A 24,283-nucleotide genomic window follows, 5' to 3' on the forward strand; every position below is an offset into this window, starting at 1 on the left:
GATAGGTCACCTTAGTAGCAGTCTAAGTTCTGTGGTAGAGTTCTAAGCAGTGCCATGATTGGGGAACTAACAATTCCTTGAGTATGTTTTTCTGGGCAATGTTATAATTTAAGGAATGAAAGAACCATAAAAAAGAGAATTATGGCAATACACTGGACCAAATGGCCAGTTTTGATATGCTGATCGCATCATACTGCAGTATAATTGGACTGTGGTGGAAAATGGCCATTTCCAAGAAGCTAAGGCATTTTGCCAGCACTATCCTCCAGCACCATTCATGAGTGTGTATGTGTGTGTATATACTGCATATCTTCTTAAGTACAGGAAAAATGCAGGCTATATAAAATATCCAAATAAATATAGGTTCTAGCTAGAAGGACCCTTCAAGCTTCCTTATATCTTGGCTAGCAAAGCTTACATTTGTATGACTAATACAAATTCTATTCTATTTGAGCTCTGAAATAATGAGGCATCCAACTTACAGCACTGGCAGGTTATTTGGTTATTATTGCATTCATACTTCCCAACATAGGACACAGTTTGTGTTAATCTGAACATCCTTTACTCATTTCAAATAGTTTGTAAGTTGCAGATATCACAAACATGCATTTTCAATATACATTCAGGTTAAAAGACTACTAAATTTGATGAAATTTGAAAATGTTCTGCCTTTTAAATTGAACAATGGGGAGAGAAGTCCCAAAGATTAAATAACAAAATATAGGAGTCTGGTTTCCCTCTATATTTCAGTGGCCACACATTATGCTTAGCACATCATCCTAAGTCATGTGAGTGGGCTTGGACAACATGATGAAACATTACATTCATATTATTGCTTAGTGTGATATATGAACCAGGCCACTGTGTATTCTTTTGAAGCACTGTGGTTAATACAGAGAAAGCAGAAAATGGATGACCAATTGCAGAGAGACATGGAGATGGCCTCGAAGGAACTATTCAAAAGCCATTACAAAAATAAAAAGGGTCAAAGCATTCTGGGAAAGTAGATAATATTAGGAAGAGACTCAGGCTGTCTCCTCTCTGTCTCACTGGGATATAACAGGGAAAGGAGGAAAAATACAATCAGACTTGCAAGAGTCCATTGGAGTTGGGTGACTAATAATTGAAATGAATAAATAAACCATTTTTGCTAATATAGCCTATGTCAATAAAACTTAGTTCTAGTCTTCTCATGGAGATTATTTCCTGATCTGGACAACCTCAAAGGGCTGACATCAATCTTGCAAGTCTCATTGTCATGAGCACTGATGGTGAGCAGGAGGGGGCCCCTATCCAGGGGGAAAAGTCCATGCGTAGTTTAGAGGCTTTGAACTTTCCTTCAAAGAAATTCAGGGCAGACCCACCTTGAATTTTGGGTTTATCTGTGTGGGTTTCCCACGGTCTTTCAGTTTGGCAGGATTTTCTGTCTACTAGAGTAGGAAAACAAACACTAGAGACCAAGATACAGTCTCAGCGTGGTTCTTCGCTCTAAGATAGGACACTCATACTCAGGCAGAAAACATTACCCTTGTTTGTAGAGATGGCATCTGTCTGCAGAATAACTTGCTGCAACTTTATTGCAACACCAACAATAGGTGCATTTACAGATAACTAACCTGCAAAATGCCATGATGCAACTCACATAACATTTAGGACAATGTTTACCTCAGCTAGCAGTGGCCCAGCAACCTGCAGCCTAGCTGGTATTTCTATGCTCTTACTGGAATTTATCAGAAAAGTTTGGAAGAAACCAGGATCAGTTCCTTACTCTCACAACCCAGTGGTGGGCCGGCCAGCAGAATTTCCTATAGATTACACCAAGGTGACTTTTGTGCTGAATTTGGCAAAGGAAGGGGCAGCCAAATGGGCTATACCCATCACTGACAGCAATAACCCAGCACTGGACAATTATCAGAATTTCATGCAAAGATTTAGAGCCTCATTTGATGATTTTACTAAAAGAGTGACCGCAAATTGTAAAATTCATAAAACATATAAGGTCAATGTAGAGTGCATGTGCATGTATCAGATTTTAAATTATTTGTCAGGGATGTATGGTGGAATGATTTAGCTCTTACCAATTTTGAGAAGGACTTGCTGATGAGCTGAGGGATGAATTCGTGAGACAAGGCATCCCAGACAATTTGGAAGAGCTGTTCCAATGTTGTGTAGTAACAGATGGCTGACTGTAGGAGTTGAGGTAGGAGAGAAATGGGAAAGGGAAGTGGTTTTACAGCCTCTCTTCTCCCATAGCCCCCCTCCTGGTAGCATTCTCTGAATCCAATGCTGGAGAACCCATGCAAATTGGAGCAGTCAAGCCATCTCTGCCCCTAGGAGACAATGAGAGGAGGGGAGGGGAGATCTGGGTTTAGGCTCTTACTACAGAGCTTACTACAGGCTCTTACTACAGACCAGCCTTTCTCAACTTTTTGATCCTGTGGGACTCCTTGAAATATTTTTCAGGCCTTGGGGAACCCCTGCACATTCAGGCTCAAATATAGGCCAGAAGTTACAAAATTATATTCATTTCATGTGTAGGCCTGTATATATCCCTTAACAGTGTTCTTAAACTAAAAACAAATAATGAAACTTACCTCTTTAATGTGAACTTGCCTGAATTTGAAATATTTTTTAAAATAAATCGTGTTCTCCCAGGGAACCCTTAGTGACCTCTTGTGGAACCTGAGGGTTCCACGGACCCTGGTTGAGAAACCCTGTCTCAGACATATAGCCAAATCTTGCACAGCTAACATTCATGCCTCTGACTCCCCTATGAAATGCCGCACCTATGGATCTACAAGCCACATAGCAAGCAAGTGCTCAAATCACGCCAAGGCTTTGGGAAACTTTGCAGGCTCCCTTTCCAAATGCTCTGAAGGGAGGCTGTCAGAAAATTATGGAGCGCTCAGGCAGCTGACAGCAGGTAAGCACATTTTATTATACCTGTTACTCTTTGTTTAGACCCAGGCTGGAAAATTCTCTGTCCTTAAAGACATGGGGGTGAAAGCCACTTTTATAGATGAGACCACAGTATAGGAGTTTATCAACTCACTTCCTAGAAAAACCAATGCTGGTGGAAGCAATAAATGGGCAGAGACTATGAGATGAACTTGTGTTACAATGCAGTATCCCCTTGCAACTGACAGTACAAGATCACATGAAACTCTTGCCACTTTATGTGATGGCTTCCTTGCGGGTTCCACTGTGCTAGAAATTGATTAGCTAAAATTATCTAATTCAGATGTACACTGGAACCATGGAGTAATTTCTTTTCCATCACTGAAATGACAACAATGCAAATTGCAAGCTTTTTATCCTTACTTCTCCCCCATGCCCATTCAGCGCTCTGATTCTCCTGCCTTGCAAGAGAAATACTCTGTCTTTGCACGTGTGCTTGAGAGGAGGAAGAGGAGGAAACTGTATTGTTTCCCACTTGAATGTGTGATACTGCACAATCAGCTTGAAGCTGGGAGCCCAGATTAGGGCTGTTTATCATTATAGACTTTGAAAGGTGATTAGTAGAGACTATTATTGTAAACCACCCAGAATCCCTTTTGGGAGATGGGCGGTGATAAATTTGATTAATAAATAAACAAACAAACAAACAAATAAATAATCCTTTGTCTCTTATTTCAAATCTCCTGGACCACTTCCAGAAGGCAGGCATTTTCACAAAGTTGGACCTGAAAGGCACTTAACTATTTTATCAGGCTAAAGAGGGATATGAATACTTAACCGCACTGGACATCAGGTATGGCAAGTTTGAGTACACAATGATGCCTTTTGACTTGGTTAATTGTGGGACAGACTTCTCCGAAGTCATGAACAAAATGTTTTCTGACATTTTAGACAAATGTAAGTGGTGTATTTGGATGACATACCGATCTTTTCAAAGGACACTTCTTTGCATGCAGCTCATGTCAGAAATATCTTTAAAACATTCTGCAGACACAAGCTGTTTGCTAAATTGGAGAAATATGCATTTGATCTATCCCAATTGAACTATTTGGGTTACAGAATTTCTGCTGAAAGCATACTTTTGTGGCAACCACCTCAAAATGTCAAGGATATGTAATAATTCGGGGCTTTGCCATTTTCTATAGGAAGTTCATGTCTGATTTTGCAGACTGCATAAGGCCACTGTCTACAGTCCTAAAGGAAGGTCATAAGTTCCTATGGTCTACTCAAGAGCAGATAGCATTTCAGTAATTGAAAAGTTTTTCCACTTCACAGCAGCTCCTCAAATACCTAGACCCCACCCATTAATTCATAGTATAGGTCAGTGTTTCTCGACCTTAGCAACTTTAAGATACGTGGACTTCAACTCCCAGAATTCCCCAGCCAGCATGGAAGTCCACGTATCTTAAAGTTGCTAAGGTTGAGAAACACTGGTATAGGCTGACATGTCAGACATGTCAGTTGGAGAAAATCTCTAGGCAGAGGAAAGGAGGGTAGGATGGAGACAGATCTCCTGCCGTATATGTTTTACTTCAGGTTATTTCTACCAGCTGAATGGAACTATGACATTTTCTATATGGAGTAGTTTGTAGTAAAGTTGGCATTCCAGCAATGGAGGCACTTCCTGGAAGAAGCTGCCCCCCCAATAGAGATACTTACAGACCACAAGAATTTGGAAGTTCTGCATAACACAATACCTCACTTCTCAACAGATCAAATGGGTATAATTTTCCTCCTGTTTTGATTGTTATATCTCATGTATTTCTGGCTCACAGAACAAGTTTCCAGATGCCATGTTACATAAACCTGAATATGACCTTCCCTACTCATGTCCCTCAACACGTTATTACAACTCAGCACCTTTCCTTCTCTCTAGGGGATAGAACCTCCAGAAAGACTGGAGGCAGACTGGAACTTGTAGATAAGATTAGGGTATAGCAGCAAAATGATGATTATGCCAGGGCATTATGGAGGACCTCTGGGGAGCCCCACCCCAGAGATCCTCCATAATGCCCTCACAGACTGATTATTCACCTTTCACTGTGGAGGAGGGGCAGCTGTTTCACAGTGGCTGTGTATATGTTCCATATCCTTTATGGGAAGAAGTGTTACAACTCTGCCTTGGACAGAGTGTTTAAAACTCTGTATTGGGTCCTTAGACAGTTCTGGTGACCAAGGCTGAGGGCAGATGTCTGGGTCTATGTTTCATCTCGTCATGTTTGTTGCCAGGCAAAGTCTATTCCCGGAAGGCCAGCTGGCTTGCTCTAGCCCCTGAATTCCCCATCCTTGGGACTGTGTATCAATGGATCTTATTACTAATCTCCCCCCTGTACAGGGATATACTAGCATTCTAGTAATTGTGGATTTGTTAACAAAGATGGCTTGTTTCATTCCTTGCAAGGGCCTCTTGTCAGCTCAGGAAACAGCATGACTTTTTTAAGATCATGTTTTTAGGTACAGAGACCTAGTCAACTGTTTGATCTCAGATTACAGATCTCAATTTACTTCCAAGTTTTGGAAGGCCCTCTTCCAGTTATTAAACGCTGAAGTCTATTTGTCATATTCTTGGCATCTGGCTCCTAACGTCAGACTGAACACGTAAGCCAGATTCTATAACAATATCTGTGTTGTTCTGATAAGTACCAACAAGACAATTGGATTGAACTGTTGCCTCAAAATTTGGCTACAAAAAATTATCAGCATGTCTCCTTTTTAGGCAATTTATGGTTTCTCCTCCCCCATTTTGCCCTTTAGAACTCCTGCATCTGCAGCTTCTTATGCCTGAGACTTTCTGCAGGAGAGGCAGGCTATTCAGCGCCTCTTAAAGATTTGGCAAAGGCTGTATATGAGTGAGCCGCATATGGAACAGACAAGAGTGTGGCCAAAATTGCAGAGATTTAGCATGACTTTCAACAGAGTTTTTGACTTCTTCCTAACCTTCCAAAAAGCTGGACTCAGAGTTCATTAGCCCCATTCCAGTGGTTCATCAAACAAATCCAGTGGCCTTTCATCTGCAGTTGCCTGCATCAATGAAGATTCATCCTGTTTTCCATCAATCATTACTCGGGTGGGAGGACACCCCCCATTCCAGCTTATGCTCTAAGACAGCTCCACCTTGCCCCATACTGCTGGATGGAGAGGAAGAGTATGAAGTGGAAGCTGTTCTGGACTCTAGATGCAAGGAGAATTATTGGAATATCTGATTCACTGGAAGGGCTATACAGAATCAGAAAGATCATGGGAAAATGCAACAGTTGTTCATGCCTGTACAACAATTTCTTCTACAATTTTGAGGCAAACTCCATCTGTGTGATCAGCTACAAGATGACTGTGAGTCCAGGATGAAGATGTCAGCCCCAATAGAGAGACCAGACTGAGAAATCAACTCCACAGGAAGGCTGAAGCTACTTTTTTTTGAGACTGGATATAAAAACAGAATCTTGCAAGTCTGATTATGTGTTACTTCTTCCTCCTTCTTATAGTTCAGTGAATTAGGGAGGTGTCTATCTGAGCCACTTCCAAATATTAACTGGATGTTCTGGACTCTAGCCTGAGTAGAAGGAAGGCTCCCCAGCTCCATCTACCTCTACAGCACAGGACTTGCCAGGTAGGATGGTGGGAACGAGGAGCAGCCACTAGTAGGGAACTGGAAAGGCTCAGCCTACATAACAGCAGAAATTGGAGAAATGTCCCTGCACCTTTTGTCTCTGCATTGCAGGACTTGTCTAGTGATCTTGGAGAGTGGCCAACTGAGGAGGGAAGGAGTGAACCTACAGTTCATCATGCTGTCCCAGGGGTTTCTTTGCACGCAGGAGGAGAGACTGAGCCTAATGTGGGAGGTGGTATAGAGAGCCATGAAGATGGCCTTGAAGGGAATATTCAGAAGCTGTTACAAAAACAGAAAGGGTAGAAATGTTCCTTGAGCCCTGGAGAAGGAAGTGGTATTAGGAAGAGACCCAGGCTGGCTCCTCCCTGACTCACTGGGGTTTAAGAGGGAGGGGAGGAAAAACAGACTTGCAAAATTTTCTTAACATAATCTTTCTTGATAAAGCTTAGTTCTAGTCTTCCAGTAAGTCTGTTTCCTGATCTGGACAACTTCAATAGAGAAAGTAAAGTTTTACATGGACTGAGCTATGCAAATACAAAGTTCAGGCAAAACCTTTGCTGAAAGTTATTGTATGTATGTATGTATTTATTTATTTAACAATTTTATATCGCCGCCCAACATAATCAAATCAGCCACTTGGTCAGCTCCATATCAACCTGGGATCTCCAGGCCCACTGGCAGAACCACATCTTCAGGGCCTTCTTGTTATGATTACTAATATTATTAAGCTTAGTAATTGCTTTGTGGACTCCCTGTTCTTTAACAATGGAATAAAACTGTATAGGTTAATAAACCAAAGGCCAGCAGCTGTCTATCATTGTGCTGTAAATGAGCTGGGAAAAACTTTGAGCAAGCCATTGGCTACTTTCCTGCCCTTCATTCAGCAGGATTTTGCTTGTCAGCTCAATATCTGCCCTGCCTCTTGCCATGTTGAAGTCATATTAGCTCCTTGGGCAAGTGGACTTGAAGCTTGAATCTAATGTACAGATGTGTTCATTCTCCCAGAACTCTTTGATAGATTTGTTTTGTGAAAAGAAATGCAAATTTTAAGCCAGATTGTTGTAAGCATTATGGACCTTTTGGCCCTGTCTTCAGTGGTTCCTACTCCCACCTCTTCAGTGGTTCCTTTTACTAGGTAAAAGGAAATTCTTGTTTCATGCTAGATTAATTGACAGCTACATTACAAAAGGTGTGTCTCAGATTGAGGCAGAAATTTAGGTGAGTCATGAAAATTACCTATCAACAACATCTGGCTTTATGAGGTACTTCCAGAGAGGGGCGGGTCTTGTCATGAGTAAGGATGGCAAGCAGGGGGCTCCCATCCAGACTGTCAAGCGCATGCGTAGCACTGAGGAACTGTTCAACCATTCAAAGAGACACAGATCGGGACCGCCTTAACCCTTGGGGGTTATATGTCTGGGTTTTTCCCACGCTTCTTCAGTTTGTTAGGATTCCTGTTAAGTACTAGCAATAAATATTAGAGACCAGTTCATTGTCTCAGTGTGTTTCCTGGTTGTTAGGACAGGTCTAGCTGAATTCATCATGTAAAAGAACAAGCTGAACTAACATGAGCCAACTGCTTTTCTGGTGAAACTGCCACTTATTTAAATATTCTAAACTCATTTATGATTGTGTTATGCATCAGGAGGCACTCCCCTTCATACTGAATTCAAATGTACTTCTGCACAAAGAAGGAAGTATAATGCCACGTCTTTCAGGTACTTGAAAAGCTGCTTCACCTTTCTCGGTGAAGATACACAAAGCATTGTGGCATTTGTCTGCAATGTACAACTACTGGGATTTTGTCTGAAATACCTAGCACTGAATGGAGTGGAGGGGAAGGCAACATTCTAGTTCTTGAGGGAATGTGGTGAGTTGCAGTCTTGACACAGCAGAAAAGCAAGTTGAGAAAAGGCAGCTCTACGCAGGTCAACTAAGGTCATCCCTCTGGCTTTTTTGAAGTCAGAGAGGAGGTGTTTGGGGAAGCCTTTTGGGGATTGGAGCATTTGGAACATGTTGGCCAAGATGGTTAACAAATAGGAGTATCAACCACTACCAGGTTGCTTCCTTTACCTCCCCCCACCCACCCCGCCACCCTCTGCTGCAGACCTGGCTGTTCCTAACTGCTACCTTTATTAGGCAATCCCCTTTGATTCATAGCTGTTTTAGAAAAGGAGAGCTTGTTTCTGGGTTTGGTGCCATGCAGTGAATCATGCGCACTGCAGCTCTGGGCTATATTTATCACGAAACTGTTGGGGAGAAGTTGTGAGTCAGTGTGTGTAAACACTTGACAGACTTGCCTTCTGTTTGGATGGGTGTCATGTTGCATGAAGAGAGTTCCCACCAATTTTTCATCCATCGTGCTCATAGGAACCACCCCTTCACCTCTCATAAACCCTGCAGAAAACTCTCTGGCAGAGGAGTACACTGTAGAGTTCTATTAATGGCACCTCCTCTCTTCTCCCTAATGTTTCCTGCAAGCAAGAGCAGATGTGTAGCTTTATTATAATTAAAGAAGTTTCTCTATCTCCCCCTCCCCCCCACAGGTTTTTGAAGTTTTCAGGAACTTTACAACTGATACTTCATTTATTTTTAATCGTAAATATTAAATAGACGACAGCAGTTAATCCATGTGATACGCAGATTAAAATGGTCAAACTCTTCTTCATTAAATCTTAACAAAAAATGAAACCCAAAGTAAAATATCCAGTCGAATATAAAGTCCAGCTAATATATAAATTTTCCAGCTAAACACCTGTCTGCTGAAATCTGGGATATAGTAACAGCCTTTCTAAAAACAGAGCTCCATAAAAGTCAGACTACAACCAATAAGGCTTTGTCTCATAAATATTATCAGCTACATTCACTATTGATCTTGCAGTCTGATGGGTGATGGGCAGAAAAAAGACCCATCACTTTCTTCATATATTCCCCATATGAAGGATCGGGCAGAGTGGGCACACTCTGGATCACACTGATTAGGTAGTGACATCTTGTGGGACCCAGGAAACACACCTTCTCCATTGTAGCGCCTGCCTTCTGGAATACAGGTAGTCCTAGTTTAACATTCACTCGTTCAGGGACCGTTCAAAGTTATGACAGCACTGAACAAGGGGTACTTATGATGGCTCTTCATAGTTGCAGCCATTGCAGCATCCCCATGGTCACATGATTGCAATTTGGGCGCTCAGCAACTGGCTCACAATTATGATATCACAGTGTCTCACAGTCACATGATTGCCATTTATGACCTTCACTGTTGGCTTCCGACAAGCCAAGACAATGGAGAAGCCGGCAGAAGGTTGCAAATGGTGATCACATGACGGCAGGATGCTGCAACTGTGCAGGATTCACCTAACAATGGCAACTGGAACTGCCAGAACTGCCGCTGTAAGTCAGCGTGGTCACACGATATCACACTTTACAACTGCATCACTTAGCAACAGAGTTCCCAATCCCAATTACTGTCAGTACGGAGGTACTAAGGATTACCTGTAATGATGTTCAGGAAGCTATTAAAGACCTGGCTAGTCTTCCAGGGTCTGTGGATTGTATAGGTTTCTTTTTTTGTTTTATCTTGTTTTGGGGGCTTTTGTGATTCTTTCTTTGTGTTTTGTGATTTTTTTACAACTTTAACTGTAAGCTGCCCAGAGTCATGGGGAGTCAGATGGCCTAGAAATCATATAAATAAGTTAAAAAAAAAAGTATGCTTCCTAGCAGAGAGGTAGCTCTTAGATAGATAAGCAATGCACATGTCTATCTCGAGGGAAATCCTCATTTAACTAGCAAGGGAAGATATACATCTTTTAAATTAAGTAATGGAAAGGGTGTACACCAATACCATCCAAACCTTTTGTTTCCTATCATTTCCCTATCCTTTTTCAGCTGGGCCCTCTGCAAAAGTGCAGACAAAATGGGATTCTGAACCAAAGTTTTTCTGATTTATGTCAAAGAAACACACACACAAACACACACATACAGGGCCTGAAGGAGGAACTAGAGAGGATGTGGAAAGTGAAGGCCAAAGTGGTCCCAGTGGTGGTAGGGGCACTCGGGGCTGTGACCCCCAAGCTGGGAGAGTGGCTCCTACAGATCCCAGGAGCACCATCAGAGCTCTCTGTCCAGAAGAGTGCAGTGCTAGGAACAGCTAAGATATTGCACAGAACCCTCAAACTCCCAGGCCTCTGGTAGAGGAACCGAGGTTGAGGAAGACACATACCACCCACAGGGGTGACAAGGAAATTTATTGTATATATACACACACAGGGGAGTTCAGTCTTTTTTGCATAAGAAATGTTGGCATTTTACAAGGAAAAAAAATTAACCCCTTTTGTTGTGAATTGGGATATAATCATACATCCATATATTCTCATTCTCTCCCTCTCCCTCTCCCTCTCCCTCTCCCTCTCCCTCTCCCTCCCTCCCTCTCTCTCTCTCATGGTTCAGGCCATTCCTCTCCAATTAGAATTGAAGAAGAATAGGACTGAGCCAAAGGAATGCCACGGAGAAGGCAGAGCAAAAAGTGGAATTCTTCTCCTTTTCACATGAAGGCTAGAACGCCTAAACAGGGTATAGCCTTCAGGTGAAATGTAGTAGTTGTTAATGTTTATTACTAAGACATAGGAAGAAATTACCTTAGGAGAGAGTAAAACAATCCTTAAAAATATGGACGCATGATTATATCCCAGTTCACGGAAAAAGGGGTTAATTTTGTTTCCTTGTAAAATGCCAACATTTCTTATGCAAAAAAGACCAAACTCCCCCGCACATATCAGAGAAAAGCACAGTGTGGTTTCATTCAATACCCTTTTAGTTTCTCCGTGCTTCAGTGTCTGACTTCTCTAGAGTGGCAATCAGAAAGGGTAATTTTTAATAGAGAACTAATTTCATAACTAATTGATTTTTAATTAGGAATGGGGGGCGGGCACCCTTGGCTACTTTGAAACTGACCCAATAACATTATGGGGACTGGCCAGCAGAGACAACTACAGTTGTCTTTTATTGTTTTTTACTCACTAAAGTATACCTGACAACCTATGACAATCCCATTGAATTAAAAGTAAGTTCTGTCTCATGGCCCAAAGGTCCCACCTTCTCATTCATGCCAAAATCGAAGTCAAGAAAATTAGATGAGATGACATAATGTATGGACAGTTCCTAGCTCTGAAGGTATCTTAAAACCAAGTAGATCAGTATTCCTGCAGGTTAGAGTTAAAGGTTTTGGTATGGTACTACAGTTCCCAGGGGCATCCATGAGGGTGGGCTATAAAAAAGTCAGGATGGCAATTACGACCATATGATTGAAGCTCCTCTCCTTTTTATGTGCATTAATATTGCACACGTGTACAAGGGTTGTAGCTTTGATTGCATGGTTATGACCACTGTCTCAATTTCTTTGATCCTCACTCCCATAGATACCCCTGACAGTGTCCCTAAGACATCTGATAAACTGGCTCCATGCTGAGGAGTCAACTTTTGTTTCCTCAAAAACCCTTCCCTGCCTAATCCCATTTATATGAAGGCAGAACTGGTAAAAGCTAGCCTGTGTCTTATCATTCCATCATGGATCATTAAGAAGGTGGGCTTAGCCCCTGGTTAATTTCTGATTTGCTGAGTAGACTTAGTACACCATAGATGGAACATTGTCCTTCATTGGGCAAAGTAACAGTCATTCCCCCCCCCCCCCAAAAAGGACTGGCTTTCATTTATTGTCAACATTCTCTAAAACTTTGGAGAAGTTCTCGAAATGAGGGAGAAAAAAAGGTGACAATTGTCCAATCTGACCTATAACCTTGGGATTCCCTGAAGATCTCCCATCTAAGTACTAATCACACCTGACCCGTTTAGCCTTTGAACCCAGACAGGTCAGCCAGGTGTTGCCGCATTTTATTATTTGATTCTATTGTATTATTTGATTCTATTGTATTATTTGATTCTATTGTATTGCTCTGTGGTGACAGGTTTTATTCCACTTGTCTCAGCTTAACATTATGATTGACTCTTAATGGCTTTCAGACACCTTTCAGTGTCATCCATTCCTCCCATACTTCAGAAAGAAGTAACTGGAGATGTTAGCCCTTCTTACTTATTGAAAACTGTCCAGAGAACGACAGAAGAGACTCTAGCTTTAAGAATGCTGATTACAATCTCCAGCTTAACTACCTTAGGGCCCAGATGGATTCACCTTAATAGTTTTTTATTCTTTTTAATAGTCAGAGAACATTAAATAAATACTGTAGAGCCACACTGGGGTTTCAAATCAGCTACAAGTATCTGTTTGTCATAGCTCAGCACATGTGCAAGTATGCATTTTATTTGTTTTGTTTTTAAGGTTAGATGCCAGAAGCACATTTGAGAAGTACTGGCTGAAATCTGATCTCTGACAGATTAAATATAAACAAGGTCACTTTCCCTAAAATCCAGTGAGTGAAGGAGACAGTTCCAGAGTCTCCTCAATGCAGAGAGGTATTGGTGATGTTTTTCACTAGATCCTGAACTTTGTTTTGAAGTGGTTAAAGTTCGGGGATCTCTTTGAATTGTATAACAAGAACATACGGTATGTGCACTTCAGCTCTGGAGACTGTATTTTTTTAAGTTGGATAGTTCAGTGCCTAATAGATCACCCTTCTCCACAGTTTTTATTTAACAATTTTGACTAAATGACCAGGGCTGGACAAAATAATAATGAAAAAAACCCTACCATGTATGTTCTGTTAATGCCAGTCCCTCAGGGTAGACCAGATCAGGAAACAGGCTTCACAGGAACACTAGAATGATACTTTATTGAGATAGGCTATAATAACAGAATCTTGCAAGTCTGTCTGTATCTTCCCTTCTCTCTATCTTGGAGAGAAGTTGTGGGGGGTGGATAGCAACACTTTCCCCTCTTTCTGGACTTAACACATGTTTCTTCTGCACCTGATGTTTCCCTAACAGCCTCTGGATTCCTTCTCAAATGTCATCTCCCTGGCTCTCTACAGTTGACAACAGATGGAACTAAATGAACCCTGGAGTTTGAAATGGAAGCCCTGCCTGTCCCAAATGGCTGTGGACCCAAGCGTGATCCCCAACCTTCTGTTTTTCCAAGGTGCTGAGCTTCATCTCCCATCTTCCCTGGTCAGCACGTGGAGAATTGGATTGCAGTTTTATTTCATGGCAACAGCAGCAATTTGTGCCACCTCCTGGTTTTCAGTTGCTGCCAAATTTCCGTCCAAGTTTACGAAATCAATATCTGCGTGAGGTTAGTAATGAACTGAGGCAGAGAAAAGTGAGATGAATCAGCAAAGTGTGTGAAAGCGATACTGCAGAAATACTCAGGGATAACAGAAATACCAAAGGATTTCTAAGGTACCATGCTTACTTTACATCTGGCCAAATTAGAGTAGAAGAGACACCTGTTATAGCAAGGGTGGGGAGAAGATAATTCTATTTCCAAAAGTTCCTTATCATAAAAGAATGGCCCAATCCATAAAAATAATAACACTATTGTTATTAGAAGCTGCTGTTTCTAAATTAGTGAGGGAGAAGGAGTGAGTCTTGGCTGTATAGGTGTTCTTGGACTACTCTGATATATTTTAAAATGTGCCCATTTTAAATATTCCAACCCCTTGCAATCAAACAAGAGGTCACCTCAATGACTCTTTTGCTTTTTAAAAAGCTTTTTTCCTCTCCCCAAAGACAGGATGTTAATATATATTTTTTAATCAACAGAAGCATGAGCTTTATATTTACTTTTTAAGATATCAACATACATGATCCTCAATTTGTCAGTCAACAAAAAAAGAGATACTGTACTTTTATTATATTTTCCCTCAAAATAAATAGATCAACAAATAGGAGGATCTTTTGGGATGTGTTTATTTATTTTATTAGGCAAATTAGAAAATTTAAGTTTAAAGGTTCTATACAGGGTAAGACTACAACATATGCCTCACAGAAGAAGAAAACAAAAGATTTCAGTGTAGTAATTAAACAAAAATCTAGGGGAAGCTTTGAAAAGTCACTGTATGCTAGGAATCATACTTTGGAATTGTGCAGTGACTTAACTTTGCTAAGCTGACTCTTGATCAGTTGTATACTTGGAATGCAGAAAACACACATTAAAGTGTAATTTAATTGGGAGGAGGAAAACCAAGCAAATGGTTGGCTTCTTGACTGAAACAATGTAATGTAATGGCCATGAAAAGAGATTCCACAGAGAAATGCACAGAGCTTCAGGTGCAATTAAATTCTCAATTTAATTCTGGTTGATTTTTATGTACGTCTTTATAGCACAACTACGGACATGCCTATAGAAGAGGTATATGCTAATGCTGCAGAAAATACTTGATGCAATTTAATTTAGTAAACCTGGGAAGCCTGGATCAAGGGGTTTCCCATAGAATGGTATAAAAAAATTGGGTGCTTGACTCCTATATTGTCAGAAAGATGTGAGTCTTAAAAGTAGCCTTTTGTTTATTCTATGAGCTTTATATAGCAATTAGTTTGAAAATGCAAAAGGATACTTCAAATTGTTCAAGTTATTGACTGCCATCTTTGTTAAACGTAGAGGTAAATATTCCAACTGCAGCTTTGGCACGAACATTGCAGAAGATGTGGTTATCAAGTCATTCATCCTGTACAATCTGGTTTTATGAACAGATGTTAAACTTCTGTTAATATGATATTATGGGTAAATATTTCAGCAATACTTCCTAAGGAATATGAAATAGCCATTCCTTATTGGATGTGGAATAAACCTTTGATATGGTACCAATTAAGTTTCTGAAACAAGCTTTAGAAGCAAAATAGATTTCCACTGAAGTATATTTCTTGGATTAAATTTTATTGTTCCAATCCTTCTGCTTGAGTAATTATTAATGAGATTATTCTACCCCACATACACAGACATTGAAGATGTCTGGAACTCAACAAGGATGTGCATTTCGCCCCCTATATTTAATCTGGTATTGGAATCTTTGGCTTGGCCTCTCATATTTAAGGTATACAGGTGACAGGAAGCTGTTACTACGTATATGCTGATTATTTTCTGATCTTTTTAAAATCATTATGAAAGCAATGTGGTAAATATTCTGGATATAAAGGACATTGGAATAACTCTAACATTTTGCCAATAAGTACAAGGGTTTCAATGGAACTACATAAGAATGGATTTGTCTTTTGCTCAGTTTCTATGAAATATTTCGGGATCATTATTCCCAAGAGAATATCCTCTTTGGTAGATCTGAATAGTTCAAACTGTATAATGCAGGACCATGGTGATATTAATAGGTGGTTGAAACTGTTGGGTAAGAATTTTTTATTTTGAATTTAATTTTAATTTTGAATCCTGTTCTTATGAAAAACTGGCCCTTTAAAATAATCCATAAATTTTAAATAATGGGTAGTTTTTTTTGTTTGGAAAGTATGAACTGAAGGGGATAATTAGCTTTAGTCAACTAGTTCTTAATGCTACTATTACAATTTTTGAAAGATTACTAAAAGCAGAATGGCAACACATCCATTAAACCATTGGTTCTGCTCTCTGTTTGGACCAGACACGTTGGCTGCCTTGGAAACCGCTATGATTTTGAATATATTAAAGAAAGCTTTTTTTTAAAGAAGCTAAACCAACAATTCTGTTTTATTGACAATTTAATTTATTTTAAGAAAATACTTCTGTAAGTTTAGTGGGCTCCTCAATAAATGTCTAAAAAAAATTGGGTGTTGATCTTATTTTGGAAATGGAATAAATTTGAAGGCACAGACTTTGGTCTTGTCCTTTGGTAGATTCTTTTTTGTTGTCGTTTGATGCCTTCAACTCAATGTTGACTCCTGGTGACTGCCTAGACTAGTCCTTTCAGTTTTCTTTTTATTTTTTTGATATAATTTTATTAAGTTTAGAACAAAGATAAAAATTACAGAAAAACAAAAAACTACAAAAAATAGAAACTATAAAAGTGAGAAACACACACACACAAATAATTTTAAGGGGAAGGAGCAACTGTATTAGTGATTTGTATGTGTCAATGGAAGGATGTATAGAAATAATGTGATCTTGGTTTGATAAAGAGTAAGGGTTTGATTATGGAAATTGCTGTATATTCTTGCTGTTGAAAGTTGGAAGTCACCTTTGTATGTAGTCCTTTCAGTTTTCTTGACAGCATTTTTGGAAGTGGCTTGCCATTGCCTACTTCCTAGGACTGAGAGAGGGTGAGTGGCCCAAGGTCACCCAGTTGGCTTTGTGTTTAAAGTGGGACTAGAACTCATGGTCTCCCAGTTTATGTCTATAGCTCACTGCCTTTGACCACTGCACCAAATAGTCTCTATTGGTAAATTCTTATTGGTTGGATATTTTTACTATGTTGAAACTGGGCCTTAGAATGAAATTAAGATTTAAAGATGTCAGTGTGTTGCTGAATGCCTGGACTGTTGGCAAAAAAGTTCATTATATGTTCTCGAAAAGACAATTGTGGATCATATATCAAAGCTTGGTTTGATAAAATGTGACACTGCTCAGTGTCTCAGCTGGATCTTTATCAGTGCCAAAGAAAGACTGGGCAATGTGATTCCATGAGGGCAGGATTCAATTTGTTGTTTAAAAAGTTAGTTGTAGCGGTTTCTGTATAGATGTAATTATTATTGTATCTGGAGCGTGTACTTGATTTAGTCTTTTTCCTTGTTTGTTTTAGTGGCTTTTAAATATATCTTGTTTTGTTTTTTTGTATTAACATTTTTTTCCCTTTTTAACCACAAATAAAAATATCTTGCCATACAATCTGCTCTTTAACACTGAGAGTACATGGGGAATGTTAAACGAAAAAATACCGTGTGCATGTTCAAATCTGTTACTCCTCTCTTTTTAATTATTGCTCCTTTATTTTAATTAACATATTTCAGGCATCAGTTCCATTGTATGACACTGGGGCTCACCCTTGGTAAACCTTTGTACCAATTAATTCTTGGGTCTGCTTATTATCCTAATGATTGCTAATAGTCAAAGGACAGTACATTCTGTTTTCCTTAATCTTTTTTTCCCATTGGCCTTGGATATAACTGTATCACATGCTGGGCACGCACTCAGAAAATGACATTTAATTAAATAATAATGTTGGCTTGCTCTTCTCTCTCTTTCTCAATCTCCTGTTCTCCAGGACCCAGTAGAAGGTAATCAGAGCTAGGCTTTCTTTGACTGCTATTACTAGACTGCTTCTTTCCATATGACTCTGTCTATCACCTGGGGTCTTCACTGAAGGTCGTCCCTGGATAACCCTACCTGCCAAAGATAGGCTGATGCTACTGCAGCCAGAAACTTTTTGAAAACATCACCATATCTTAAAAATTTCCTCCCATGGATTGATGGTCTAGCATCATCTTTGCTTTCTTTTAAATGTTGGGCTAAAGTGTGGCCTGTCATCTAGACCACTGACCTGCAACTTTTCTTTGTCTCCAGCTGCTATTGACTCTTACATGTTAAGACTGCACAATCTGCTTTTAGCTGGTTCACACTTATGAAATTCAAGATTTTTTTCTATATTTTGTTGGATTTGTTTTCGTGCTATTATATTTTATCTAGAAGAATTCTGACAGGAAGGTAGAACCTAAATCCTCTACAGAAATGTCAAAATGAGCATTTATGGTACAGTACAGCTGCATGCAGGACCTACCCTGCAATTTAGAAAATGTTTGCTAACTAGTTTCTAAAGCTGAATTAATGTTCTTTTGCCTAATCCAGATGTTGTGGAGTGGCCTTTGGTTACTTTGAGGTGAAAGAAAGGTATGGGGAACTATAATCTTAGAACTGTGTTTCCCATGTGACTGTCATTGAATCACTATACTGATATACTTTTTTTATAGGACTCAGATTTTAGTTATAATTCAGCTATCAAAAATTTACATGAGCATGAAATAGAACAGCTGATTGACACCATATTTTGGCAAATGATCTGCTGTGCCTGTGTATGTTTTTAAAGCACCACATGTCTGAAGAGAAGAAAGGAAGAGTAGCACTTTGTTTTCTGGAGACACACAGATCTTCAGTTAGGGGCTGCTCTTACCAGAAAGGCGTGGGCAACACACTGAGACAAAACTCCTTGTTGACATTGTCTGGCAAAGGCATGGAAAGGAGTGACACGAAATGCAGATTTCACGATGGGTTGACCCAGAGAGAAAGCCAATTATTTAATTGTCAAGGCAACTGACTGCGCATGGACATTTTTTCATGTTAATATTTTTATCTTTTAAAACTGTTGTGTTTCTTTATAACATCTCCAGGTATTTGTATTTGTGAGTGGTATCACAGGAGCAAAATTAAAGCTCCATTTTATTTCAGTAGTAGTGATGGTGCTATGATTATGATGCGCTTAGAATCTTCCCTCCCTCCCTGAACAAAATCATTGTGGCTTCATGCTTCACAAGTGAAATAAAATCCAGTGACAGCTGTGTGCGGGTGGGAAGAGAGTGCTGTGAGGGCTGAAGCCACAAGGTATAGGCTATTGTTTTATTCCTGATTGTTTAAAAAGTGGTTTGTTGGATAAACCACAGTTAATGGATAATGCTAAGTAGATGCTAAGTAGATGAATTCACAATCACCCATACACACATACACATTCAGGCTCTTTGTGACGTGTGAACCTGCTTCCCCTAAGAACCATCCTACGGCCTCACTTCCATATTTCCCACATGTGACATCAGAGCAGTTTAAGGGCATAGCTACCCTGTGCGAACAAGCTATCCCTGTCCTGTGCTCATGGCAGTTTAGGTCTAACCTAGCTTAAGAAAAACCTGTCTGGACTGAAAAGGTATGGCAAGATGCTGAAAACGATTCAGTCCAGATTGCAGGCTACAATGCCCTCCCATGGGACAATTCTATGCTATGCCCTCCCACCATTGTGAGTTTGTGTTTGTGTATATGTAGGCTGACCATATTTCCTTGAGACAAAAACAGGACACTGGGATGGCAAAACAGGATGAGGTTAAAAACAGGACATTGGGATGGCAAAACAGGGCAGGGCTGGGCGACGGGCTGGATCGGCAGGCAGGAACCTCTCCAGTTTTCTCGGGCTGGGAATCTTTGGATTCCTTCCTTTGCGAGAGGCAAGGCTGGGCTGGAAAGTCGAGTTAACGGTTGTCCCGGACAAAGCGTTCCTCCTCTGGCTGTGCTTTTATGTTTTTTTCTTCCGGCCATTTCAAGGCAGGAGCCAATCGGCTCACCCTTTGATCACCACCTATCAGCTGATCCTGTTTTTTCCTTTTTAGGTTTCCTGCTGGGTTGAGCTCTGCGGCTTTTTTCCCACCGTTTCTGCTGAGCTCCCCCTCCTTCCACTCAAAGTCAGACTGCATTCTGACAGGTTTGCAGGAACTTTCAAATTTTTAAGTAAGGTTTTTAAGAAAACAGGACAAAATGGACATTTATATTAAAACGACAGGACAGTCTCGAAATGTTAAAAAAACAGGACTGTCCTGTTCAAAATGGGACGTATGGTCAGCCTATGTATATGTGTCTGTATGTTGTGCATGTCTATCTGTTAGTCATTGCAGGCTAATTGTCATGAGCACTGATGGTGAGCAGGAGGGGGCCCCTATCCAGGGGGGAAAACGCATGCGTAGTAGTGAGGAGTTGAGCAGTCATTCAAAGAGACACAGAACAGACCCACCTTGACTTTTGGGGTTTATCTGTATGGGTTTTCTCACGCTTCTTCAGTTTGTTAGGATTTTCTGTCTAATGTAGCAGTAATAAAACACTAGAGACTTATTCCTCATCTCCTGACTATTCCTCGGTTCCTGACTGTTAGGACACTAATAATGGTTCTTCAGGACTCTTAAGTCCCCATACTGTAATGCAGATTAGAGAGTCTCCAAAGGCCTTTCAGCCGCAGAGGTCTATCCAGAGGATGAAGGCCATAGGAAAAAAGAAGTGTAAATGTAATAGTATCTACAAAATTTGGTTTCTTCAGATTTCTGGGAAGTTCTCAGACTACCCTACAGATCTGGAAGTTCCAGTTTGTCTCCTATCAAATTCTAGTGAGATTGGACCTTGCTTTGGTTTCGGGACGAACAGCCATTTTTTTTGCTAATTTATACTACTTGAAATCCAGATTCTTCAGAATTTAGCAATCCAAATATATTTTTTCCTTAATGGAACAATCTTTTAGTTTTGCTACTTTTACTATTTACTTTAATTTTTTTTTTTTCTGGGGAAAACAGCTTCATTTTGTTAAAATGAAAATGAACCAAATAAAATTGTGGTTCTGCCTGGCCTTCTTGGTATTTCAATATGCTTGTAATTGCACACAGAATGTCCTGGGATGTTCCTGCCAGTATCTATGATCATCTGACACCATCATTCAAAGCTGGGTCCATTGAGTAGAACATGGTGAGTGGGTATATTATTTAGGCTATTTAGGAATCTTAAATATGTTGCCTGAAAGTTATATCCATATCCATTCATGAATACACTGGCCTTGCTCTGAATCTCTCTGAAAGAATACAGAATTTCCAGCGTGCTCTGTGGGAAATAAAACTTAGTAAACTGTTTTATACTGAGTCAGGCTGTTGTAGCTGAGTATTATTGGATTGGGAGTATGTGGTCCTTTAGATGTTGGTAAAAAGACTCCAAACAGCTTTGCCAGTATGGCTGAGAGATCTGAGAGCTGTACTTCAGCCACACATTTGTCCATCCCTGCCATACGGCTTACTTTGTCTGGTGGCAATCCCAAAGCAGCCTTTCAGAACCTGACAGATGTGCTACCATCTGGGAATTCTGGACTGCAGTGTCAGTACCTTTGGAGGGCATCAAATTAAGAAACCACCACTGGGTCTTAGGCAAGTCTTTAGGAAAATAATTCCATTGATAGCTCTTTTTGACTGGTTATGTAGAATATCTGCTCTGTCACCGAGCTATAATCCTGTTTTGATGCTAAATATTTACATGCAGAACAACTGCATTTATGACATTGTACTGGAATAGAAATACCATATAATGAATGATCTTCTAATTTGTCTAACATACTTATCCTGTATCATTTATAGTGCCTTGTGCCATTTCCCTACTAGTGACCTACAGCATCTTTATAACATCACTCAGCTATTGTTGAAGTGATATGAAGCCTGCCCTCATTATTCCTATTTTTGTACAAAATAAGATGTTTGGATGTCTCTAGAAGACGATGTAAGTTGCTAGTGGGGAAATGACTTCAGTGTTCCACTAATTCCTTCTTTGTAAGAATTCTTAGCAGTATAATCTGATATATCTTCCCATGCCAACCTCTAGAAACTTTCTTACTGTAGCAGAAGTAGTATTCTCATTTTGTTTGAGGGGAGTGGGAAAGAAACAAGGTGAGAGAAACACTTCAACTCTGTTGACCCTTCTATGCTGCCCTTAAATGATAAACTAAACTTTCATGAAAAATGAATGAGTAAGGAAATTAGTCCCTTCTTAAATTTCAGAGAATGAAATTGCAGCAGTACCCTTTCACTGGCAGACAAAACTATGTTGATATGTGAGATACTTTATCTCGAGCTACTTATCCTGGTAATTGCCAATGCAGGCAGGAGCTCAACCAGCCTTGTGAAATACGGTCAGAATGCCTAGACCTGAGAAGCCAACTGCCTCACCAAGTAATGGTAATGACAATTTTAATTGTACATCTTATTCCTGCAGTCTTTAGGTGCATAATCCTAGTGTGATGGAGGGTCTATGGAAACTCCTTTTTGACACCAGCTCTTTTTGAGAGAACTTGCTTTGCCTCTGAAGCTTGCTTTGTTTTTTTGGTTTTTGGCTTCCTCTTTTCATTCTGGTGGTCTCACTACTTACTTGTAAATCAAAACTCTGCATCGGTGTTCCCTGTTTTGCAGTACATCTAAGAGAGGAGAAGAAAGCAAAAAACATTTTGGATCAGCTTGGAGTCTCAGTACAGGCATGCCTTTGTATATATTGTATTACAATAATGCAAGTTGTCAGTCATGAGAGGGGGAGAAATGTTAGTTTTTCCAGCTTATTGTTGCTAACCTCAGCAGGTTATTTTTCATCTGAAAGTCATCTGGTTTCATAGCATCACAGGCTGGTTTTATAGGAAACTGTTTATGTAGATTATGTTAGTTGGGATCAGGATTTTGCCTACTATGGAAAAGAATTTGTACCCCTTCCCCACCCCCCCAAAAAACACACCATTAGAAACTGGGTCATATATTTTAATCGCATAGTTTTCCACTCTGTGTATGAGTAAGATAAATCGTGTCTGTTGTAAAGTCCAACAATATTGGAAAATAATTAATTCTATAAGGGAACAAATTTTGAAAGTTGTAATCCTGTTGCAACCTGAGATAGTCTAACTAAATTTTACTAAACCATATATCCTTTCAAAATGCACTGAATTAGCATTGTATATGTTAACGGCTGTAAGGATTTTATATATCTTTTATTGGAAAAGATCTTTGATTTCCTCTTTGGAAGAATAGATAACTAAATTGTGGGACTATTTCTCAATGTCTAGAATAACTTTGGATTTAGCAAGTAAATCTGCCGTAGAATTTAATTCTGATTAGAAACCATTCTTGGACTACAATCTCATATAGGGCATTGTGCCGCATCCAAAATTTGGTTTTAGAATTTGATGTAGAATTTACTGTATTGATTTAATGTATTGTGTAATACCTACAGTTTCTTTAATAATTTCAGCTGTGTTAACCAAGCATTTTTAGCTCAACATACAACATAAAATGGATATAAAATATTTTGTAATATCATAAGCTTCCAATAATACTATTTGTTTTAATTTTTTAGATTTGTTGTTTATCCACACATATTTCATTACCTGTACTTGATTCTTCCATTTGTGTTATCTACCCTATTCCTTCAAAAATACAAAGCAATAATTTTTTTTAAAAGATAATTCATACTGACATTGGTTCATACCATATTAGAAAATGATTATTTCTTTGAAAGAAAACATATCCTTCATCATGTAGATGTTATGCAGCTAATTCCAAAAATAAATTTGGAGGCTGGTTCTGAATGTTCTGGTTTCAGTACTAGATTCTATTCTTTCTGAAGCATCAGCTCATTTTATACAAACCCTTTCCTCTAATGTTAGTGATTTTTAGGATCAGGAAAACTTTAAACTTGTGCCAGAACTCAATTTAATTAAAAGGCCTAGAGTAATAGACACTTTCCTCAGATGAATTTCCCCTTCTTCTCTCCCTTTCCCTCTTTCATTTTTTCACTTTTTTTTTTTTTGGTAAACAACACACTGGGCTTATCTTCATTAACTTACATTCAGAATGTCTGTTGGGGCTATGAAGTATCTGAGACCAACTGACTGCTACACCAAGCATGTTTATTGATGAGTGTATACTTACTGGGTTCAGTGGAATTTACTTTCCTGTATGTCCTACATATCAAGTTCAAAGTGAAAGATAGACATTGTCTAGTCCTTCAACTGAACATCATCGACACCTTTTCTGCCTTAGCTTCTGCCTTGTTTCCTTGACAGCTGGGTCAGAATTGGCTCCATATTTGAGCTGGACCTTGGCAAGTTGTCCCCAGTGGGCTCTGTCCCATATTTGAAACCCCTAATAAACATATTTGGTAGCAGTATTATAAATAGCAGTAGCTAGTTTGGAACCACAATCAGTCTTTCCCCAAGGACCCTGATATGGTGTCTCCTAACCAAAACTACTCCCCTCAGTCTAGTGGTAGATGTTAACCCTCCCTTGTTAACATTCATACCAATCCAGTCT

At 39.6% G+C, this 24,283-nt stretch overlaps 1 protein-coding gene and 1 long non-coding RNA gene across 2 annotated transcripts in view; both read left to right on the forward strand.

Moving 5' to 3' along the window:
• LOC134491405 (uncharacterized) overlaps window positions 1-24,283 on the forward strand; it is a 771,213-nt gene that overhangs the window by 651,759 nt on the left and 95,171 nt on the right. The window lies entirely within an intron of this gene.
• Window positions 2,773-24,283, forward strand: part of TMC1 (transmembrane channel like 1) — a 71,519-nt gene continuing 50,008 nt past the window's right edge. Inside the window, exons 1-2 of the mRNA XM_063296648.1 lie at window positions 2,773-2,923; window positions 6,533-6,565. Of these exons, the coding sequence (XP_063152718.1) occupies window positions 2,773-2,923; window positions 6,533-6,565 (184 nt within the window). The remainder of the gene's footprint in view (window positions 2,924-6,532; window positions 6,566-24,283) is intronic.

Source organism: Candoia aspera, chromosome 2 (genome assembly GCF_035149785.1).
Source record: "Candoia aspera isolate rCanAsp1 chromosome 2, rCanAsp1.hap2, whole genome shotgun sequence".
Classification (NCBI taxonomy): domain Eukaryota; kingdom Metazoa; phylum Chordata; class Lepidosauria; order Squamata; family Boidae; genus Candoia; species Candoia aspera.